Here is a 23,230-nt window from a genome sequence, read left to right on the forward strand (position 1 = left end):
ACTAGCTGCTTTATGCTCTGGTTAAATGGACTGGGAGGCCTGTCCTGCTTCACCTAACATGCCACTACACAGTAAGTTATCATTTTCCATCAGCAACACTTCAAAACCAGTTATGAATTTAGCTGATGTGGCGCAGTCAGTAAAAATAAAAACCTGTCTTGTCCTGTTTTTTAATCTCAATCTTCTAATTTGTTTTAGTTCTGAAACGTTTCATTTCCTCTCTGTGTTTCTGTTATACTATTAAGTGAAGTGGGGTGAAATAAAAGGCGACTATAGATCTCCAAATATTCAAAACGCTTTAATGGGCCTTGCTGGTGTGATCAGCCAATGACAAGAACGGCGGGGAAACACTACAGAGAGAGCGCCACTGGCAGTATGAATAAAGGCAGGCAACGTGCAGCGGAGGGAGGGAGGGAGGGGAGGGGGGGGAGAGGGAGGGAGGTCCGAGGCTGGGGTAGGCAACGGGAAAACGAGGTAGAGGCGGAGCTTGTCTCTGAGCGCGTATGCATGCGTGTGTGTGTGTGTGTTTCCTCGCTCACCCCTCCTCCTTTTAACCACCCCACCCCCACCGCTCCTGCCCCCGCCCCCTCCTCCCTCCGCCCTCCCCTCCCTCAGCTGCCCGCCCCTGAGTCTGGAGCAGCAGCAGCAGCAACAGCAGTGGAGCCTCACTGCCTCTCCTCGCCTCGCAGTGCGGGAATATACCAGCGGAGAGCAGAATGGATACGGAAGGGAGCCAGAGCAGCCTGTCCTCCGGCACGGACAACTCCCCCCACGACCCCTGGTAACAGCCTCAGTCCGCCCGTCTGCATTTCGCTCGCCTCTCGGCCCGGTTTGAGTTCACCTTGGACTTTAGTTGAGTTCAGTGCGGGAGCGGAGCCGCGTCGAGACAAAAGACAAGCACGCTGTGTGTGTGTGTGTGTGTCTGTGTGTATATGTGTGTGTGTCTGTATGTGTGGGATGGATCCACTCAGCGGAGGAGACGCGCCGCTGCTTTCCGCCTGTTTTTCCCCCCCTCTGTCCTCTTGTTTGTTTATTTATCTCGGTTTTCCTCCAGAAGGCCACATCGCAACTTCTCCTCCATCATCTGGAAAATCCTCTCCTTTTCTCCTTCTCTAGGGGATTATAACGGCCCGACTGGGCGATTGGGTGACTTCGCAACATGGCCGATGCTCTCTCCTTACTTTATTGATGCTATATTACACATAATTCCCCACAGTTTCACCCCCTTTTAATGTGCCCGTGTTGTGCTGTGAAAGACGCGTGATATTCTCTGTGACTTACGGCTTGTATTTCTCTCATTCAGCAAAATGTTCATCGGGGGTCTGAGTTGGCAGACAACACAAGGTGAGCTGTCCCGCACGCTACTTTAATAAGTCTGAATGAAAGCCTCTTGTTTGCTCCTGTTTTTCTCCCCCTTGTACACAATCGGCTCAATAATATGTTCCACATTACCCGTGAGGCTTCCTGAAGTTAAGGAGAAACACTGTAAATAGTTAAACCAAAGCCTCCTATTCAGTAAGGATCAGCTCTTAGGATTTAGACTCGCAGAGGCGCATGGAGATTAACACGGGAAATGCGTGCACATTGAACGACTTTGTCTACCTTTTTTCCCCCCTCCTGCGCACTCATTACACTGTTAATAACACAGGAGGGCTGTTATAGCAAAGGTGCTCGATTATTGAGCGTTAAAGCAGAAAGTTAGGCTCACGTTGACGCCTTCGCTCGCGTGCTGTTTTCCTTATTGTTGCGTGAATCCATTCATTTATTTTAAGAGCCGCGAGCGCAGGCTGGTGCGTGAATACAGTTTATTCTCGCTGCGATGGCTCGTGTTATGTTATTATCCCGCCGCTGCCGTGTCAAAACAGCAACCGTCACCGAGTGTAGCTTTGTTTGTAGTCCGCAGGGCCTAATGGGCTATTATGCTGAATGGCCAGATAGTCCGTATACCATCTCTGGAGGACTGGAGGGACACAAACACAACGTGGTCCGCCCGACCCCATTGTCTCTCTCCAGCCACTGCCAGCACGTCACCTTATCGGGCCTGTATAGGGGGAGTCAGGTCTAAAACCTGGATGTATTTAACCACGTCCCCCTCCCTTGCTGTCTTTGCAGAGGGCTTGAAGGAGTACTTCTGTAAATTTGGCGAGGTGAAGGAGTGTATGGTGATGCGGGATCCCGTTACCAAGCGGTCGAGGTAAGAAGGAGGCGTGTGCGCTCCGCCGTCCTATCACTGGATGCCTCATGCCCTTCCATGCTTTTCCATGAGACTTGTTTTCAACGTGCTGTGAGTTTGCATTCTCTTTCTTAGGAGATGAATTGCTTTATTTTTTTTGTGTTTTGTCTTGTTTTTTTCCTTCCTCCTTTGCAGGGGTTTTGGGTTTGTGACGTACGCAGAACAAGCCGGCGTGGAAAAGGTTTTGGCGCAAAACAGACACGAGTTGGATTCCAAAACGGTGAGTTGTAGCTTACCTGGATGCTGCCAGTGAGCTGTCTTTGGGCAACTTTTCGGATTCTGTGTAGCATGGCCGCCACCCCCCACCGTATGGCTTGTAAAGTTGAGAAGTGCGTTTTGGAGCAGCCCCCTCTCCTCCTCCTCCTCCCCCCCTCCTCCTCCTCTCTGCTCATTTCCCCCTCCAAATCCCGGTTCAGGGCGCCAACATGAAAGCGTTCTTTCTTGGTCTTCATTGCCATGGTTACCTGGGGACCTGAATGGGGTAGGAGCCCCTGCAAAACCCTCAAAGGGTTTATGTAGAGAGCTCGCAAGTTTTTTTTTCTTCATAGAAAATAACAGCACCCGTTTTCTAGTGGCAGAGGAGGAGAAAAAAAGTTTGAGGGAAGGAAACAGTTGGCAGTGGTTCCCACACTGATGTCAGGGGGGGGGGAGTCTGTGAGGTCCAAATGAGTCTTAGTTGAATTTAATTTTTGTAGATGCTGAGGTTTGTTTGAACAACTACTGTGATCAAGGCAAACAGAGGGGGGGGGCTCTCTGTGATTTCCCCTCCTACACTACTGACACATGAAAATTCAGATGTGGGTAAATGGGACAAATCAGTCACCAAATAGAGGTTAAAGGCAGAGTAATGCTTGTTTTCAGCTGCGTAATGACCATACTGGGGAGAGCTGTGTGAAAACCCGTTTGAATCCCTGCTGCTTGTAAGTTGGGGTTAGTCAAAGCTGCTGAGTCAGATTTAAATATCTATGAAGGTGTGAATGTTGCTGTCTTGGTCATGTAGATCGGTTGTAGAGGTGTGTCCTCAGTTTGGGGCCTTACCTAACCACACACACACACACACACACACACACACACACGCACAGTAAGATCATTTGAGAGTGAAAATCAGTGGAACAGAAAGGCAGCAGAGCCCAGGGGTGGAGAAAGGTAGAGTTGGTTAGTTGTTGGAGCAAGCCTGTTGCCAGGGGTGATGTCGGCCACGGGAGACAGTGCTGTAACTGCACAGCCTGATGGGATTTATGTCCCCATAACAACTTCTCAGCTATTTTGCATTAACTTAAGACACTGGCTCGGTTGGGTAGCAGAGCCCTGACACACACACATATAATGTTATGTCCTGACAAACCTTTTAGAGTCTCTGTGTGTTTTTAGGTACACTTTTAACAGATTTGAACTGCGCAGTTGCTGTATTTTTATTGCAAAATCAGTGTTGCTGCTGGTAATCTTCCGATTTTTTTTTTTTTCAGTTAGCTTTAAAGTTCAAAGAAACTGTAAATGTTACTCAGTGAGTCATATTACCTATTAAAACTAGGTACAGCTTGAGTCTTTGAGAGCCAGACCGTGTGTGTGTGTGAACATTAGTTTGGAGGCAGAGGCTTTTGGAAGCTCAGCTTGGCAGGCCACTGGTGGGGTTAGGCGTTGCCCTATTATAAACCAAAATACAGCGCAGGGCTAAACAATAATAATGTGCCCCACTCAAACGCAGCTTTGGTTGCTCAGGTTGTTGTGGCAGCAGCGTGCGGGGGAAGCACACCGTGGTACCATTTATCCAACCAGGCGTTTTAAACAAGGGTATGGTTGCCATTTTGTTGTTCCATTTTGGAAATAAGAGCCCAGTGTTTTTTTTTTTGTTTTTTTTTTCTCTCTGTGTTTGCAAATCTCTCAGATTTGCGAGGACCGTATCGTTAAAGACAACAGTGACTTAGGTTGTGTTTTTTGTTGCTTACCGCCTAAATCTATGACAATACGCAAAATATCACTGATGCAAGATGAGGGAACGTTGTGCAGCACCCAAACGGCTCATTTCTAGCTCCAACCACTCTGTTAGGCAACACGGTCTTCTTCTTTTTTGGTTGTAAATAGGAGTGAATAAAGCCTTTCAAGAGATATGTATTTATATATATTTTTTGTTAAAACACACAGCAGCTGTGAGTCAAATTTTCGTGCTGACGGACTGAATATTTTTAATAACTAGCATAGCTCTGTGGCACCAACCTCTCTCTAACATTTCCAACACTTCCAATTATTTTATTTATTCCTATATATTTTTTCTCACACCTGGACTCTCTTTCAACAGTCAGAGGAGGATAGCTGTTGTTTGATCAGCACAAGGTTTGAGTTTCCTGGAATGAGGAATGAGGTTGAATATGCTGATTCCTTGTTTCCCTCTTAATGCCTTCGGTTTGTGAGAAAAAGACGCCACGAGGCCTGGAGCAGGACGACACGCAGGGTGAGAAGTAAACTGACTGGTGCAAGGTCCATACCACTTGGTTACATGTAATATTAAACATTTACAGTCCTGTCACATTCAGTATTGTTTTATCTGCCCCGTAGAAAGCAAAAGTCACAGGCCAAGTTCTGATTGGAAATTATAGTTACAGTCGCTACCTGTGAGGCTAAAAATGTAAATGCTACAAATGAGAGGTTGTCTGTTGTTTTTAGAGTAAGGTTTGTTGAGGTTGTTGTTTTGGTTGGAGGTTAGATTTCCTGTCGGGGCAGAGTCTGGCCTTAGGGCAGTGGCGTGCTGTTGTATTTCCCTGGACAGAGAAGAAGGGCACAAATGTTATTTGTTTTCTCTGGGAGATACTTTACTGAAACCAGTTACGGGAAGAAGAAAAGAAAAAGGAGGCCAGATAGTCTCTGACGTGCTACTCCTTCTCGTATGCTTGGACTGGTGCGGGGTGGTTTTAGATTTTGTTAGTTTTGAGAGTTTCAGATGAGATAAAGGGTCATTTATGGGATTTGTAATGACTGATTTCCCTACACAAGTTTGCCTCCCTGATTCAGACAAATTATCAATTGTTGTGATAAATAAACGTATATCCTTGGCCATATTTCATGGAGCAGTAGGCAGTGCTTAGCAGTTGTGTTGTACTGGGTTAAAACTTGCTATAATTTAAAGGGACGTGTCCCAAAATAAAAAAAGTGCTTAAAAGAGCTTAATCAAAAAGTGTTGCACTGAACTAACTGACATCACTTGAATATGAACAGGGAAGACAAAAACAAATGGAGTTTTCTTTGCATTTTGGCACCAGTTAAACAGGAATGCCCTCTTGGAAGTGTGTTACAGCAGGCAGTAATTGCACGACCACCTGCGAAGGCACAGTTGTAGTCATCAGCAGCTTTCGTCTATGTCCGTGCACTAACCACACATGTTAGCACCAGCCCCTGCGGACCACTGACGCCACAGCCCGCCGAGGCTGCTGGACTAACACCTGGTTGGAGAGTGGAGATGCTAGCAGTAGCTCCTCGCTCCTGACTGGAGATTAGCTGTTAATGCTGACATGGTCAAAACTGGAGAAGGGGGGGAGGTGGAGAAGGTGGAGGAGATGAGAGAGGGAGAGAGGCCCAGGCTCCCGTGCTGTAATTAGTATAGATCTGAAAAGCAACTAATCGGATTGAAGGAAACAAACTGGATTGGAGCTTCCGAGGTCCATGCGCGTCCTCAGATCCAGGGATAAAGCCTGGTCCTGCTCTGAAGGTGGCTCCAGGGTTCTCTCTACATGCTACACGTGCACAACCCCCTCACCCCACCACACACACACACACACTCGCCCTAGTGAGGTACCCTAGCAGGGTTACAGGGACAGGGGTGGGGTTTGGTTGGGGGGGGGGGGGGGCCCTCATTAGTGAGCTTCGTTAACTAATTACTGTGCCATTGTTCAGCTGTGCAGATTGACCTCGCTGGCCTGAGCCCAAACCAAGTCTCTCTCACTCACTCTGTGTGCATGCATTGACATGCCAACTCCTTTTGTCTGCTCTTCTGTTTATAGCTTTTTGTTTAGCTTATATTGATTATATTGCCATAATGGGGCAGCCTGTGGTGCCTTTCTATCAGTGTGGGTGTTTGCCATTTTGTCGCAAGAAAGTCTTGGCAGGCCGACCAGCGTGTCAGAACTGTAAAGTCTAGATGCATGATGAATATATTTGTCAGTAGTTTGGATGAGGTGGATGAGCATATTTGTGTATGTGTGTTTTTTTTCCATGCTTTCTCCCCCATACAATTAAATATACGTGTCACTTTACATACATGTGTTGCTGTTTCTGTTTGTGTGCTACATTATGATGCTGCTCGTGAGTCTATGTGTGCCTGTGGGGGTAGCACGGGAGCCCCAGTTCCTCTACGGGCCCATCTGTTTTGTACTCTTTGTCCTGTTAATTAATGAAATCAGAGGGGCTGCCTGCTGGGACGGCCCCGCTGCACCGCTACACTGGACAGGCCCACTTTCTCATGGGCTGACTCTGTTTTCTAAATGAATGCTTTCTCTTTCTCCCTGTGCTTTCTCATTTTCACACTCTTTTGCTTTCCCTCTCTTCCTCCCCACCCCCTGTCTTTCTCTCTAACAATATATTGATTTGACATTCTATTTTTTTATTTTTGTTTTCCAGTTTGTAACACTGGTGGACGCGCTGGGCCACGTGAGGTGACTATTGGTCGTAGATTAGTCTAGTTCTTAAAGCTAAACCACCTAAATCATATTGTAGGCTCTGCCGTCACTTTGCTGCCTAGACTGAGCGGAGGTTGGATGTCATGAAGCAGGATGTTAGTCAGACCATTTCATGAACACTCAGCCATAACTCTTCTCTGTCAGTTTGGGAAGGGCAACCTTTTTCCTCCTAGAAAGGTTTTTAACATTATTCTTGAGCGGTAACATTTTCACGACGGCTGATTGGGACTGTTACATCAATGTCAAGCCCCTGAAGAGATATTTCTGAGTGTTGCAAACTGTGACCTGGCTAAGTCATTTTATTTTTTGCTTTGTGGCACAATCTGTCTTCCTCGGGGCTAATCCTCCAGTCTAATAGATGTTTAGTTTTCATTTATTACAGCCTTCCTCTGACTACAGCCAGATATAGAAATTCCATCTTAGACATATTCTGTTATTTTGCTGAAGTGGAATGATTTTTTTTTAACAGCATGGCATGACTGTAGCCGTAGTAGCATTATTACAGATATTGCATTAGGCCTAACCTCGTCTAGTTGGTAACCTTCTGTTCTTTAGGCTGTTATTGAAAGAGCTCTTGATCATTTAAAAGCAATGAAATATTGTTGTTTTGACAACACATGAAATACGGGTGGGAAATATGTAGGGATGCATGATATGGCTTTTTTTCAGCCAACTGATACGATAAGTGATAATTACCTGCTTCTCATGGCTGTTATCGATACTCACTGATTTTACATTTTTGTATTTCAAAAAGAAGTTCACAACCTGCAGTTTATGCACACCTAAGGGTGTAAAAGGTGAAGTTATATTGAGTAAAGATGGTTGATTTAATATTCCATAGCTCTATTAAGATTAACTGTGTTAAAACTCATATGTTTTTTCTCTCCTCTCTGAACTCTTGGGGAACATGTACTACAAATTGCAAACATGCTGTCTTCCTCCAAAGAAAACATCCACACAGGCAACCAACTTTGTCTTCTTCTTCTTCTTCTTCTGCTTCTTCATCTTCTTCTTCTTCTCTGTGTTGTTCTGTTTTGTACTTGGGGGCTTGCAGACCAAGACCAAAGGTGCAAACCACCAACTACTGTACCGCCGTGTTTGAGTGCTTGTTAAATCAGTGAAAGTGATTTGGCTTCGTATTATCTAATTTTATTATAGTGGATAAATGGATAAATAATCAATAATGTAAATATATAAATACATTTTATCAGTCAGATATATATCATGCATCCCTACTATGGCATATACTAAGAGACATACACATTTGTCAACAGATTTGGGGGTGACACCCAGATTAGGTTGTCTGGTTAATTGCTGTTTAGTTGCTTAATTTACTGGAGAATCCAAAATAAACTAGTGAATAAAATGCTTTTCAATTGAGTTTCCTGAATATGTATCAGAATGAATAAGGATTTTGTCGTATAATCTAATATGTGTCTGTCACATAATCTTCTCAAGCCAGCGCCTGCTGCCCTGTGGTCTTGTTAAAACACTTAGAGGCAGGTGGGCTGACCTGAAGACGAGATGCTGTGCAGCTCTCAGCACTGTCACTTTGGAGGAAACACCGGGCATATTTCACAAAATTCATTGCCACTTTATAACAGGACTGTTGTTCAGTAAGGTCGTGTTATTCGAAAAATATATTTTTATTAGAGATGCACCAATTGACCGGCCAGGTACCGGAATAGGCCTGTTTCAGCGTTCTTGGCCCAGACTGGAGACTGGCATGTCAGTCTCCCATGTGTCCAATTCCAAGCCGGTTCATTTTGCGCATGTGCAGACGCAGAGTGACGCAGGCAATAGCATCACAGCTGCATGCTAACATGTCTTTAGGGTGGATGTTCTTCACAGACACAAAGCTAAAAATTCATACCACGGAAATGTTCAGAACAACAAACCTAATCAGACACTTAAAACACCATCATCCAGCTGAACACGCCCAATTTGAAAGCTAAAGCTGGCTGCAGCTCAGTGCCAGACACAAGCTAGCAGCATCTTCTGTCTTTCCTCGATACAAGCAGTGAAAAATCAAAGCAATTACGAGGAAAATTATGGTGTTAATGACGCTGGGTGATCAGCTTTTCTCCATAGTTGAGAATAGAGGCTTCAGAAATCTGATAAATTACTTCATCCCCGGTGAATTTAGAGGCACACTGTAAAATGATACAAGTAACTGCCGCTTGTTTTGTCACACACATCTGTTGCACCTGCTTTTGTTTGGTAAAGTAAAATATGTCAGATACAGTTGAGTGTACAGGCCATTTTCAGTTAATTGTTGTTTGTAGCTCTTTCCAGTTGCTTTATTTTGAGAGGAAGATGCAAAGTTTAGTAGTTTATTTTAATATGAAAGCAAAATTTTGAAGATAAATTGATTTTTGTTTGTATATGCTGTCAATTATAGTTCTTACAATGAAAATCGGAGTCAGCACAAAACAGCACTGGCAGGCCACCCTTAAAAAAATAAATAGAAATCGGAATCAGCCAAGAAAATTGCAATTGGAGCACCTCTACTATTTATATGTAAACAGTTCACTGTACAGGACTCCATCGTGACTATGTACATTATTACCTGTTGTTGTAGTCGTCTAGTGTGATACTGTCATTGTGTTATGCTTTAGAGGTCACTGCAGCTTGTAGTTTTTGCACAAAATACACGGGTAGCCTAAAATCAGGAGGTATTGCAAGATATAGATCTACAGAAATGGCTATATGTACACTTGCCATTCATTTGTATTTCTTTGTGCTCATCCAAGATGAAAAGCAGCTGGTACATAAGTCACCATGTAGGCAATCCCACAGTGTAAAGCCACACATTTACAATGTAACATTTGGACTAATTTGGGCTAAGTACAGCTACTGTTAAGAAATGCTGTGTTGTCATTGTTTTTTGAGCGCGCTCTGTTGGTGCACTGTTGTCGCTGATAGCTGCCGGTGGCTTTGTGTGTCCTTGTCACCTTTGTCTTTGTGCTCAGACCAGCTGGAGGTGACATGACTCTCCTCGTCTTTGTGTCCCACTTCAAGGTGCAAAGTCCTTCTGCAGTGCCTTCCAAGGACGCTGCAGCTGCATCTTAGTTACACAGCGCTATGCTCTCGAAACAGTGTTAAATCGGAGGTTCTTAAAGGTCCTTGTGGGATATTTTCGTCTGTAGATTTGTCATCACAAGCAGGGCATTATCACAGGAAAGAGATGAAAGGATTTCTTGAATATTGAATGAACACCCTCCCTTGTATTGTGTGTATTATTCACACGATAAGTGCTTATTTCTGGCCATTTGATAGGGTCCTTTTAGTTGCCAATATCAATTCAATACCTCTGATAGCGGCTGTGCGAGACACAAGGGGTTTTGCTTTGCACATCCAATTATTAGAACAAAGATGGAACTCTAAGACCATAATACACTACAAGGTCCCGTGACCTAAAATCATCTCTCTCGTTGGCTTGAGTGAGAATAACATGAGATTCCTCACAAATTTAAAATGCCAGGCCAGGCTTTGCATATTTAGCATTATTAAAGGCCAGCTCATTCAAAACTCATTTGCTTCTAATTTTATCTGTAACCTTGACCACTGCTCAGACATTCCACTTGGGAGAAATATGGATGCAGTCAAATCTGGCTAATCCAAAATGGAGGCTCTCTGGATATGTGAGATTTAAAAAAAAAAAAAAATACATATCCATCTGAAATGTATTCAGAATATTAAATGCTCACTTTGGACTGCAGCTTGCACTGCTCTGTCTAGTTTTGTGGCTAAGATGCATTTAGTTGTGTCAGTTTGTAAATGTACATATTCACGTCTCACTGTGTATTCTGTTCTGTACGCCTGTTTGTTTGGGTGGTGAGCTTTTGGAGTTTTGGGGGCTTGCATAAACAAGGGTCTACTATACATACTCCCAGATTAGCATATGTTCTATTTTTGGACGTGCAGCCTTCAGATGGGTTCAGACTTAGAGGCTCTGTGTTGTAACTAATTCTAGTTAGTTAACACTGTGATAATTCACTGGTGCCCAGAGTGAGATTCAGTTTACACAAGCACAGGACCAGCTACTGAAGAACATATCCAGAGCAGGTAAAGATTTAGTGTCTTTGCCCAGAGAAACCTAAGCTGGAGGGGTTTATTTTACTGGCGGGTATTCTGAGTAACAAGAGGCCTCAGAAGAGACAGGAACATGTTTGTTTTGTGTTTAACCCTTTTTTTTTTAAATTTAATGTCAGTATTTGCTTGAGGTCCTGCGAACACTGAATCCTCTTTAAAGGCTCAAAAACATGTTCACAGTTGTTTTTAACTTAATGACTTTTTCTGATTTCATAAGAATTTATTCTGAACATGATTTTGAACTGATCACATGTTTAAAAAAAAAATGAATTACTTCTGTTTGGGGACTCAGAGATCCCAGCTGTAAAACATGGTTATGTGTGTGATGGATTTCTATCTGCTCCCTATCGATGATTAGTGAAAGAATCAAAGAAATATATATTTATTCATATATAGCCATGTAACACCAAAAATATGAAACATTTCTTTAATTGGTTTAATAATATTTCTGCCTCTATGTTTTGGCATCTTCATGAAAGCTCAGTCTGTGGCAAAGGGAAAAGGTTACCACATTAATATTTTCCCACATGTTGGGTTTTAATAAAGCTAGAAGAAAATAACATTTTTTATTATTATTTCTTATTATTTTTACACTTGCAGCAGTGGGGTCTGTGCGTCTCTAAACAACGAGAAAGTAAAAGGAATGTCAAAAATAGCACACCTGTAATAGAATTATTTGAATATTTGGAATAAAGTCGTGCCGGCTTATCACAATTGTCACAGTTCATCAAAGCTGCAATCAAATCCACAGTAGGATGTCTTGAAATGTCTGCATCATTTCAAGAACAGTCGTGTTTGTCCTTTAAAACTCATCTGAACTCATCTCTCCTCCACAGATCGACCCAAAGGTGGCGTTTCCTCGCCGGGCTCAGCCTAAGGTGAGTGCACCCTGAAGGGGTTAACCACAAGGAGGAGTAATGATGATGTCATCTGTCACTCCTCATCACTCAGCCCTGGTTGGTTGGGATTAGAGTCAGGCAGCGACCTAAGAGGAGCGGCAATCCACTTGTCCATCCTGACATCGTGACCCTGCACCCTGACCCCACCCAACCCCCAGCCAACATGTTACACACTTGCACTCAGATTTTTGCCCTGGCACACACATCAGTGAGCAGTCACCTGCAGTCACCTGCCCACATGCACACACCCCTGAGCCCTCAGTGTAACAGACCTTAAACTGAAGGGAAATAGATTTAGCTTTCAGAAACCTCTGAGATAAGATAAACACCAACAAACACAAGTCTCTTTATCACAAGCATCAGCCCCCTGCCTAATGTGATTAGGGTAAACGATGCCTTCTTCTTCTTCTGTGTTGCTAGCTGGTGACCAGGACAAAGAAGATCTTTGTTGGAGGACTGTCAGTCAATACCACCATAGAAGATGTGAAGCATTACTTCGACCAGTTTGGAAAGGTAAACTCTACACAAATCTGGCTTATATTTGTAGCCTTCACACTTTGTGGTAAACTTTTGTGTCAGTCTGGTCAGATGAACTTAAGCATCCCTTCACCACCATAACACCACCCCCTCCTTCAGCATCATGTTGCAAAAAAAAGGAGATTATTTAACTGATTATGACATAAAAGAGGAGATAATAGTGCATGTTGCAATATTTTTATTTTTAGTGTGGCAGAAGTGGGATGTTGCAACCATTTATCTTACTTTTAGCTTTCTGTTTCTCTCTTTCAATTGTTTTTTTTTTAATGCTGCCATTACCAACTTTAATCATTTGTCTATTTAACTAACTATTTTGACTGACTTGACTTTGTTCATCATTTTTAGCTTAGTATTTCAACAGTTAGCCCATTCATTTTATCTAGCAGTCACTATTTCAACCATCCAGGCTATTCGCTACCTTTCAGCGAACTATTTCAGCCAGTTACCTCTTAGCCATTTCAGCCATTAACTCCCAAGCTTATTATTAGAAGTCTGTGTCCTTTACTATTAGCTATTTCAGTCACTTACCCATTTTCCAAATATTTCACAGTGTATAACTTACATTTGAGCTGTGTGATTCACTGTGTTTCTCTGCACACTTTTTTAACCGATTTTCACACACTAAGTCACAACCTGTGCTGTTCAAGTGTTACACCCAAAAATACAAGATATTTTTTTTTTAATCAAACCAACAAGATTTCTGTTCGATCAAATTACTCGAGCTTCTACGCAATCTTTCCACGTAGTCTAGCCTAACCCCCCCGCCCCCCCCGTAAATGCAGAATTACCCCCTGGGGCGCAAGTACTCCTGGTTGGGAATCACTGCTCTAATGGACTCTAATGCACCTTTGATAGATTATATCAATCTTTTCTTTTCTCATCTTTCAGCTTCAGCTTGTTTTTCTCCTCTTGTTTTACTCGTGTTCCCCTTTTCATTCAATGTACTTTTTTTGCGTGAAGAAGTAGAGAGAAATGTGGCAGACGTTTAAGGGGAAAGAAGCAGGGCCTGAAGAGAGAAAGAAGTAGAAGAAAGATGCTGTGTGGTCATTAGTGGTCTGCTCTGCCAGCCACAGCATTAGTTAGTTAGTTTATCCCCCTTTGTTTGCTATTTTTTTCCTTTCCGATCACATCTTAGTGTTTTTCACTTCTAGATCTGCCCTGCTCAGCTCCTTTGAATGAAATTTGGTGAAAGGCAAACACATGCTGTGGAGACAGATGAGTGGCCGGGGAGAGGGAGGAAGGAAAAAAAAAGCAGCGAGAGGAGGGGAAGACAAGAGGGAGATGGCGGGGGACTGAAAGGGAAGAAGCAACCCCCCATGGAGAGAGAGGGAGGGGAACTCGGAGGGGTTGAAGGGCAGAGAAAGGGAGGAATGTTGAGATAGTGAGGAGGAAAAGTGACTGTGAAGGGGGGAAAAAACAGCAATCTGATGGACCGTAAATGCATCAAAGTATCAATCACGCATGAAATGTTTTTGGACTTTTTAGCGAACTACTACTTTCAGGGGTTTGGGGGTGTGTTTGAGTTAAGTTCAGGCTCCTCAGTATTAACTAATCAAATGCAACAGCTGCTCCTGTAAAAGACCCCCCTCCCCAACACCTTACCCAAAATCAGTACCTCACACACAAACTCCCCTCCGCCTCACATACACACACTCTGCTCCAGTCCCTCTCAGCTTGTTGCCGTGGTGACCTGCTTTCGCCCATTGTCCCGCTGTAATCCAGTGGGGTTTTTTTTGTTGTTGTTTCCTTTAAATAAAATGTGTAAGTGGTGTGTATTTGCATGAATGGAACGAGGGGTGTGTGTGTGTGCATGAAAGTGTGACAGTGCCTTCACTGTGGAGGGAGGCGAGCTTGCATACATTTGTGCAGACTGTAAAACTCTCAGGCAGTGATCCAGTTGTCGCAAACATTAAAGAGTTTGGCTGTTGGTGATCAGGAAGGAGTCTCAAAATGAACATCGCTTCAGGATGTAGGCCTAATGGTTTGGAAGAAATTAACAGCACGGACTTCCTTCTGCCTTGTGTCTGGCTGTGTTCTCTCTCAGTTGGCCTCTGACTCATGTTAGGAGTATCACCATATTTCAGGTGCTAGCGCATATTAACAAAAAAAATGTCTTCTAATTCTGGGTCATGGATCCCGGTCGACGCACAGTTTTAACTCATTGTGGGAGGTAAGGGTTGTGACATGTGTCACGCTCCCGTACTGTGTTTTCTAAAATGGCAGCTCTGTGCCGAATCAGTTCTCCCTGGTGATCACAGACTCTCATATCCAAGACAGCACTCCCTTCGCAGGATGAGGGAATATTTGGACTGTTTGGACACGTGAGACCAAAGCTGTATCAAGGATAGCGCCAATCCCACAGTGCATTCCTGCTGAGCAGGAGGTATTTCTTGTTTATTATCCGAGCCTGGTTACAAGGTGCAGGTTAGGATGGAGGAGGACTCGGTGTCCTGTTTATTTTCATACTGTGGCACCGCCTCGCAAAAGGAAAACACAGAATGCACTATGCACTTTCTGCTACTCTTTGATACATGCCGTTGTTTATTTTTTGTGGAGTATACTTCTGAAAGCACACCTACACAAACTTCATTAGGCTGGACACCGAAATGGCTGCTCAGCTGACATGTCAGGTGTTTTGGACCAAACCAAGGAGTCAGTGGCACATGCTAATGTGTGGTTTCTTAACTTTACAAATCTGGGCTACGTCTTCGTTTGAGAAAAAAAGTCTCAATCCTGAGGTGAAGGTCTCCTAATCCAGCCCAACCTGGTGGAGGCTTGTCAACACCTACCTTCTTTCTGGCCAGAGAAATATGTGAGGTAACTTGATAATTAGCATTTCACTTCAGAGTCATACACTCAATTATATTTAATCCACAGGAAATCCCTGTTTTAACGCTTTTTATGGCCGCTCTGCACCGCATTCCTGAAAGTACCTTACAACTACCATTAACCAACCCTTGAAAAAAAAAATCCTCTGAGAGAATATGCCAGAGCAGCAAGCAAAGGAAGGAGCGGATAAGATGAAAAATGCAGCATGGACAGGGCAGACGGGAAAAGTTGGGACTCCACTCACCCATGTGAGCTGGCGATTAGGAGGCTTGACTGAACACTTTGTCTGCTGGCCTGTTTAGAGAGGGATGGCCAGAGAGAGGGAGAGAGAGAGAATGAGAGAGGGAGATGTGAGGAGACAGAAGGGAAAAAAATGTGAATGCCACCTTTCATAATCTCGCAAATAGTGTAATGGACTTGTCAGCAAGCGCTTGTTCTTCAGACAATAGCTGCACGCTTCACTAAAAACTGGATATTTTGAACGCTGCGCTCCGAAAAGCTGCACATGATCACCGTCAGCCCTGGTTTCCGTACATCTGAGAACATCAGAACTTCACGAGAGTGTGACCTTAACTTTTCTTCACTCTCTGCACACATGCTGACTAGTTAGCGACTGAGCCGCTGCTAAGCCAATCTCAGACCCCCACAGCTATCCAATCAGATTGTCTTACAGCACCCTGGGCAGTGGACATCGGAGAGCGTCTTCTTATTGGTTTTGGCAGGGGCAAGGGGCTGGTGTGTGACCACAGCATAAGGTCACCCACGTGACAGAATACTTCTTAAGGCGGCACACCATTGTATTCCAACAGACTACAGTTTAGATGAACTACATTAGCATGACTGCATATTATCACTTTGCTGCCTTCAGATCTGACTCCAGAGCAGCACAGCACAAAAGCTGCCATGGCTGCTAATGCTAACCGTTGGTCATCTCTTTCCAGAATAGATGTTTCTAATGCTAACAGGAGGACTAGCTGTGCGTGTAACTCTACTCTTATGATAACATGTTGGCTTGCAGCTGTCTACTTACTGACCTGTTCCCTGGCTCTCTGCTGTGTCATTGAGTTTGGACGACCGGAAGGAATGAGGAGAGAAGGGGGGGGCGGGTAAAAACTGAATGAAGGACAGGAGTGTGTGTGTGTGTGTGTGTGTGTGTGTGTGTGTGTGTGTGTGTGTGTGTGTGTGTGTCCAAGCTATATGTTGACAAGGATGAGAGTTGAAAGGGTCAGGGAGGTTGCAAAAGCAACCTTGATCCTCTCCCATATTCATCATTTGGGAGGGAAAGTCTAAAAATACTTTAATAGTCGACACAGACGTGATCTCAATCAGACCAGAAGACGTGGGTGTGTTTTTCATCTGATGTAAAGGTTAGAAATCGGATGGCCTAGTCATCCAGAGGCCTCTGCCACTCGTGTTACACTGGTTTGAGTTTCAGTGCTTGCTGTCAAATGAAAATAGCCTTGTAGTCACACCCCACATGTATCTCCATGTGATGTAGGAAGGCCGTGTTGCAGATTTCTGCGAATGTTGTTGCCATCGTTTTTTTTTTTCCATCCTCACGCAAACGACAGAAAACACACTCGAGCAGAAGCTGCAAACTTTCCTGCCAGTGAAGGACAAGTGAGGGAGGGAGGGAGGGAGGACAGAGGGTGAAAATGGGGAGGAGGAGGAGGAGGAGGAATATGAATAGGGCAGTGGAGTGAGTGCAAAAAGGAAAGTGGAGGGAGAAGGAGAATAAAAGGAGGGCACATTGACAAAGACCCCAGTTCACTTTGTTCTAAACTTTCCGATCCAAAAAGTCAGTTGACAGATTTTCTATCTTCCATCAAAACATTTTGTTTTTCTATCACCCCTGTTATTGGTCACTGTTTCTTTGTTTCTCCTTTTCTGTCACATGCTCACTCTCACTCTTTCTCCTGTTCCTCTGTTCTATTCATTGAAATTAGTTTGGAGGGTGAGGGGGGGGTGCAAATTCTTCTAATTGAAATTCTTTACAGGGTCTCCATGGGAATAGTAAACTTTGTGGAGAGGGAAAGAAAGACGGCGAGGGTGAACAAATGAGAGGAAAGAGAGAGGAGTTTGTGAGAACTCAGGAGAAAGACAGAGCGAAGAATGGGAAAGAATTCTCCTCCAGCGCCTCGTGAACGGGAAGCGTTCACTTCTTTTTCACCTTGATAGATTGTATTTCATTTTATTTTTATACAGCGTCCCCCCCTCCCTTCCTCGCTCATTTCCCCATCACTCCTTTCCTTTCTCTCCCTCTCATTCTTTATTTTTCTTTTCTCCTTCGTCACCTGTCACCCCTCCCTCGCTCCCCTCCACCCTCTCCATCTGTTTTCCCCTCTTACTCCAATGCTAAAGAGGCACAATGGCACCCCATGCTGTGTAATGATGTGTGTGTGTGCGTGCGTGTTAATGTTAATATGTTGAAGCTCATCCATTCTTTGCTTTGTTCTCACAGGTCGATGATGCCATGCTTATGTTCGACAAAACAACCAACAGACACAGAGGTACGTACGCAGAGTTACGATCATCATCAAGGCGAGTGGGGACACCAACAAACATGTCCACATAAACGAAAGGGGAAACATCCCGTTCTTTTGCGTTGCCTCCGCTCTTTCGTCTCCCCTCGTTTCATGTACCTCTCCATCCTCTCAGCGAGGTAAAAGCGCTGAGGATCATGATGATTGCGGGCCGGGATGTAAATAATTGAGACAAGTGAGGAAAAAAAAGGGAGAAGGAAGAAAAGTAGGGTGGAGTGGGAGAGATCGGGTGTGATAATTGGTAGATACAGTAAGTCTTGGCGCAGCTTTTGGTGAACCACACCCCAAAGCTGCTCCTCCGTGATGCCAACAGCTGATTGACAGGCAAACCACGCGAGGCTCGTTCTGGTGTTAGAAATGACTGGTTGAAATGGCTCGAATTATATCCAGTCTCCAGGTTACCTCTTTGTAAAAGTTTCTGGAATATCAAATCTGGTAAAACATTTGTGAAAATACACCCTTTGTCAAGAACATATCTCAAATGAAAAATTATGCTTTTTTTTTTTATCAGTATAACTGCTGAGAGCTGAGGTTGGGAGGTAACAGACCACAGTGTATAGCAAACATGAACCATCAGTGAGGTCAAGTGTTGGAATAAGAGTCTATTTCTGTGTCTTCCAGGCTTTGGCTTTGTTACCTTTGAGAATGAAGACGTGGTGGAAAAAGTGTGTGAGATCCACTTCCATGAGATCAACAACAAAATGGTATGCATCTCAGCAGTAACACATTTCAGCTTTTCATCTGAGAACTAAAAGTAGTTTAATGAACAAATGCACAGTTTATGTCGCAAAGTGTTGTAGTTTAAACTGTCAAAAAAAAAAAACAAAACACTTTCAGTATTATTTACTCAGTGATTGAAGGACTTGTTGAGCTGCGTTTAGTTTCCTGCCAGGTTGTGTTGCAAGTCTGTGAATCGTGTTGTATTTGTTGTGTCTTTATCTCAGTATTTCTTACTGAACTTGTTGTTAATGAGCTCCGGTTTCCTGTACTTTAGGTTGAGTGTAAGAAAGCCCAACCCAAGGAGGTGATGACACCGACGGGCTCAGCCAGAGGCCGCTCCAGAGTTATGCCCTACGGGATGGACGCCTTCATGCTGGGAATCGGCATGCTGGGTAAGATCCAAAATCAAATATTCCAGAAGCAAATACACTGAACCAAAAGTCCAGTTAAATACAGAGAATGTACACATAGCAAATCGATCGCTGACAAGTCTCCTTTAAGGTTTACTTCAGAGGCACTTGGTGTTGTGGTTTAAAGCAGAAGCTTAACACAACTCAAACGCTGACATTTAAAGTTCTAATTTTATCAAACATATCTCAAGTAAAGCATTTGAAGGGACATCTTCACATATTTATAATTGAAAAGTTTGAGATATTGCTAGAAAAAACAACATAACAGCATATATCATAACAGTGATATTTTTTTTCCAATATCAGAATGGTCTAATGGCCATTTGAATGTGGATTAGTAAGAACACATTTCTTATGGTCAGTATCTTACTGAAGACCTGCCACCAGTTCCACCGTTAAGTTTCACATAACCCTTCTATTCCAGGCCAGTTTAGTGCTGTTTCTGTTGCAGTATAAAAATTAGACCAATATCAGAATGTCTTCCATGGTATCCTTACTTTCGATATTTCTTGACTTCATTCCTGAATTGTGGCGGGAAAAACAAACCCAGCTGGCATTTTAAACTGGTTGATATTATTCTCATTCTCACATGCACACCTTCGGCGAATACAATTATTATTTATGCGAAATTTAGAGGTCACGGACTGAAGGGCGATGGAGCTCAACACACGGGAGTAAAATCTCATGTGAAAGCCTTTTCATTGAAAAAAATGGAGATCTGTGTGTCTGATTTGTGGTTGTTTGGCTCCATCTACTGGACATTTGATGCACTGTACTGTAGTGCCACTTAAAATTACTCATTAGCTCTGGTTTGTTTGTATTTCCTCTTGAATGACCTTGATTCTTAAAGAAATACAAAAATTGTATTTTGATGTTATGATAATGGAGATGTTTAAACAATCAAATGTCCCCAGCGGGTGTGCTGATCCGCTGATCTAAATATGCAGCAGATGATTAAAATAAACCCCCGAAAGAGAAAAGGTGGACATTTACACCTAAATGTCATACGTAATGTTGGCTATGCTTGGTAGTTTTTGATCAAGAAGTTGGTCAGATTTATAACCAATACAATGAGGGTCATGTGACATCGCATACTTGGGATACTTTGCATACTTGGAGCAGAGCTGATAGACGACTGGTCGGCTAACAACCTTTTCCAGCAGGTGAACATCTTTTCTTTCTGGGTTACACATTTTTCATGTAATCAGCACATCAATCGTTCCAAAGCCCACACAAAAGTTTGTGTGTTTAGTGTTTGTTTGTGAGTCTTCATTCAGCCAAGTTAAGTAAACTGAGGATCATTTTCTGTGTCTAACAGGCTACCCGGGCTTCCAGACTACCACTTACACCAGCCGCAGTTACTCTGGAATTGCTCCTGGTTACACTTACCAGTTCCCAGGTGGGTCCATGTTAGGGTTGTTAAAACCAGAGTTTTAAACTTCGATGCAACACAAGTGAAAGAAAATGATACTCGATATGACGGAAATAAGATCCAAAAAATATCCCATGCATAAAATTATTTAATTCTCCTCTCTTTTTTTTTGTTACCAACCAACACACAGTACACACAGTGCTGATGCAGAAAAAGTCACTGAACATGTCTTAATGTCTTTGCTGCCTTGGGTTGAAAATTGGACCGAAAGGGTCATGAAATTTGTACAAACTCTCACTCACACACTTAATGCCATCTTAATTTCAGCAGAGCGGCTGCTTGTAGATTTAAGAGTGTGATTTTTAAACTGTATTTCCAAACCCTCCTCCTTGTTTAAAATATCTTCTTGTGTCTTGTCTATTATTTGTCCCGTTTTCCCCTCATATTCTTTTGTGTTTATTTTATCTGCTTATGTAACCCCCTTTCATTTGGCTGTGCCGCCCCTCCTTTTCCTTTGCTCCGGCCTTCCTGCCTGTCCTCACGGTAGATTTCAAACTTTCTGCGTCCACGTTGGCGTGTTTGCTGTGGCTAAATGTCTCTGTGTATGTGGCTTTGTAGTCTCGTCGGTGGATGGTGACTGTACTTACAAAGCGCTCTCTCTTGACCTTCTCTGTTTCTAGAATTCCATTTAGAGAGGACCCCCCTCCTGACATCATCCCACCCCCCTGAGCTGGCAGGTCAGTAGCTCCTCAACCAAGACAAGATAAAAGCTATTCAGCAGCAGAGAGTCAAATGAAGCTGCTGGAAAGAAAGCAAATGAGTATATGCCCCCAAATGTTGAGCTGTTCCTTGAAGTTTCATGCAAACGGACTATTCCTTTGATGAGAATAGTCAGGTAGTTTACTAGAACAAAGAACCATTTTATTCTGGTGACAAAATGGGCAAAAATTACAGCAAGCTTCTGTGGCTTCCTGCGGTTATTCCAATTGTGAAAACGCATGGTTAGAGAAGCATACAGGCAGGCTTCTTTCTGTGAATCCTGTTGGCCGTATTAACAAAGTGCTTAATCTGACTGCTAGAGTCCTCCTAAATGGCTCTAAAAGTCCCCAGCGAAGATTCCTTCTTAAAGCCGTTCACAAAGCTGCAGGGAGCAATTTGTGCTGGGAGAACTTCTACGCCATTAGAGGAAATGGAGTAATGATGATATGAAATGATATGAAAACTGAAATTAAATCACAAGTTAAACCAGCAGCATTTGGCTAATCGTGAGAAAGTGTGTTCCGTCGCATGAGTTCTGCCACTAACTTCACTCTGATTTTGAAATTACTGTTAGCATTAGCAATTGCTTTGTGAATTACTCTTGGACCAGCAGTGCAGGAGTCCTGAACTTAGTTTTTTTCCTAACTCGGCCATTTAGGAGCTACTCTAAGGCTTGCGATGTTTTGTGAATACGGCCCCTGTATCTACAAGCAGCTCCCGCACCTCTTTCTTACACTGCCACCTAGTGGCTCTGAGTTGTATTTCAGTTGTATGTACAGATCTTATTTCATCTTATATCTCTGGTGCAGTTATCTATTTATTTGTTTTGGGTTTTGCATCTTCCAGCAGCTGGATTTAACTCAGATGACAGGTGTTTCAGCAGGCTTCAAGTCAGCCACCACTGAGCTGTAGATTGTTGTTCATAATCTGAAATGAGAGCGAACCGCATTGACACTCATTTGGTCTGTTTGTGACCCTCAGCCATTCCCCTGACTGCATATGGACCAATGGCAGCAGCCGCAGCAGCAGTAGTTAGAGGTATGTGTGTGTGTGTGTGTGTGACACAAAAGAATGTGTGTATTTGTGCATGTACTTGCATGCTTGCCTGAGGTTGAATGTGTGTACAATGTCCTGCTTGAACAAATAAAGGAATATTTTTAGACGTGTGTATGCTTGTGTTTGTGCGAAGCCCTCTGGTGCAGACGCATGACTCGTCTCCTCTGTCTCTCTCAGGCTCCACCCCTTCACGTACAGCTGGTTTCCTGGGAACCAGCAGCCCTGGACCAATGGCTGACCTGTACGCTGCAGCCAATCAGGACTCAGGAGTCAGCAGTTACATCAGCGCTGCTAGCCCCGCCCCCAGCACAGGGTTCGGCCACGGTCTAGGGGTAGGTCACACCCACCCCAGCAACCCACACACGCGCACGCACACACACACGTTTGAATACATGCATGGATGCACATATCATTCACAAAGCTAATAGAAAGTCTGTCCTCTGTTGTGTGTGCATCCTCAGGGTCCTCTGATTGCTACTGCGTTCACTAATGGCTACCACTGAGAAGACTCAGGTCACTGAAGACGGGAGGGCTTATCCTCCGCTGATGAGCCAATCAACATGCTGACTGCCCACTGATGGCACGACCTGATTGGCCAGCCACAGGCACTACAGGGCTCTCCTGGCTCCCTGTGGCTCCACCCACCGACTGAATATCTTTTTAAATCCTGAACTCTGTTTTGCTGTACTAATCTCACTTCAACATAACATCCCCGTCTCTCCTCTTTTGTCCTCATGTAGTCTAATAACTAGGTCCCCGTCTCCAGTATCCATTATTTTCTTTTGAAGCTGAGAAAAGAAAACTGCAACAAAAAAAAAAGAAAAAAAAAAAGAAAAAAATCTCTGAGGAAACATTTGTCATCTTTGACAAAGACACAGAGGACTATTTTGAGTTTTTTTATTATTATTATTTTATTTCAATGTGATATGTCATTTCATCATGAAATCCTTCAAAGCTGTTACTGATGTGAACAGAGAGAGGAAAAACCCATGCGAGTTGGGTGTTTGTCTGAAAACCATTTTTAACGAAGCAAGAACAAATCCAACAGTCCTTTTTTTAAACACTCAAGCATCACGGAAACATGAAAAAAAAAACAAACAAACAAACTAA

General features: G+C 43.6%; 1 protein-coding gene across 1 annotated transcript; it reads left to right on the forward strand.

Annotated features, from left to right (window-relative positions):
- The first annotated feature begins 618 nt into the window (after nt 1-618).
- On the forward strand, nt 619-22,967 carry LOC124056693 (RNA-binding protein Musashi homolog 1-like). The gene is made up of 14 exons (XM_046384390.1): nt 619-781; nt 1,304-1,344; nt 2,113-2,194; nt 2,369-2,453; nt 11,832-11,873; nt 12,315-12,407; nt 17,722-17,770; nt 18,425-18,507; nt 18,798-18,915; nt 20,252-20,332; nt 20,986-21,042; nt 22,046-22,102; nt 22,298-22,452; nt 22,582-22,967. Exons 1-14 carry the CDS (start codon nt 717-719, stop codon nt 22,621-22,623), a joined length of 1,050 nt encoding a protein of 349 aa, XP_046240346.1. The 5' UTR covers nt 619-716; the 3' UTR covers nt 22,624-22,967.
- Nucleotides 22,968-23,230: the final 263 nt, after the last annotated feature.

Source organism: Scatophagus argus, chromosome 3 (assembly GCF_020382885.2).
Source record: "Scatophagus argus isolate fScaArg1 chromosome 3, fScaArg1.pri, whole genome shotgun sequence".
Taxonomy (NCBI): domain Eukaryota; kingdom Metazoa; phylum Chordata; class Actinopteri; family Scatophagidae; genus Scatophagus; species Scatophagus argus.

Excerpts from the sequence above, each read along its gene's own strand:
- LOC124056693 (XM_046384390.1), top strand. The coding sequence starts at position 717 with ATGGATACGGAAGGGAGCCAGAGCAGCCTGTCCTCCGGCACGGACAAC. Across the intron at positions 18,916-20,251 it reads GCTGGGAATCGGCATGCTGG|GCTACCCGGGCTTCCAGACT; the intron begins GTAAGATCCAAA and ends TGTGTCTAACAG. Across the intron at positions 21,043-22,045 it reads CCACCCCCCTGAGCTGGCAG|CCATTCCCCTGACTGCATAT; the intron begins GTCAGTAGCTCC and ends TGTGACCCTCAG.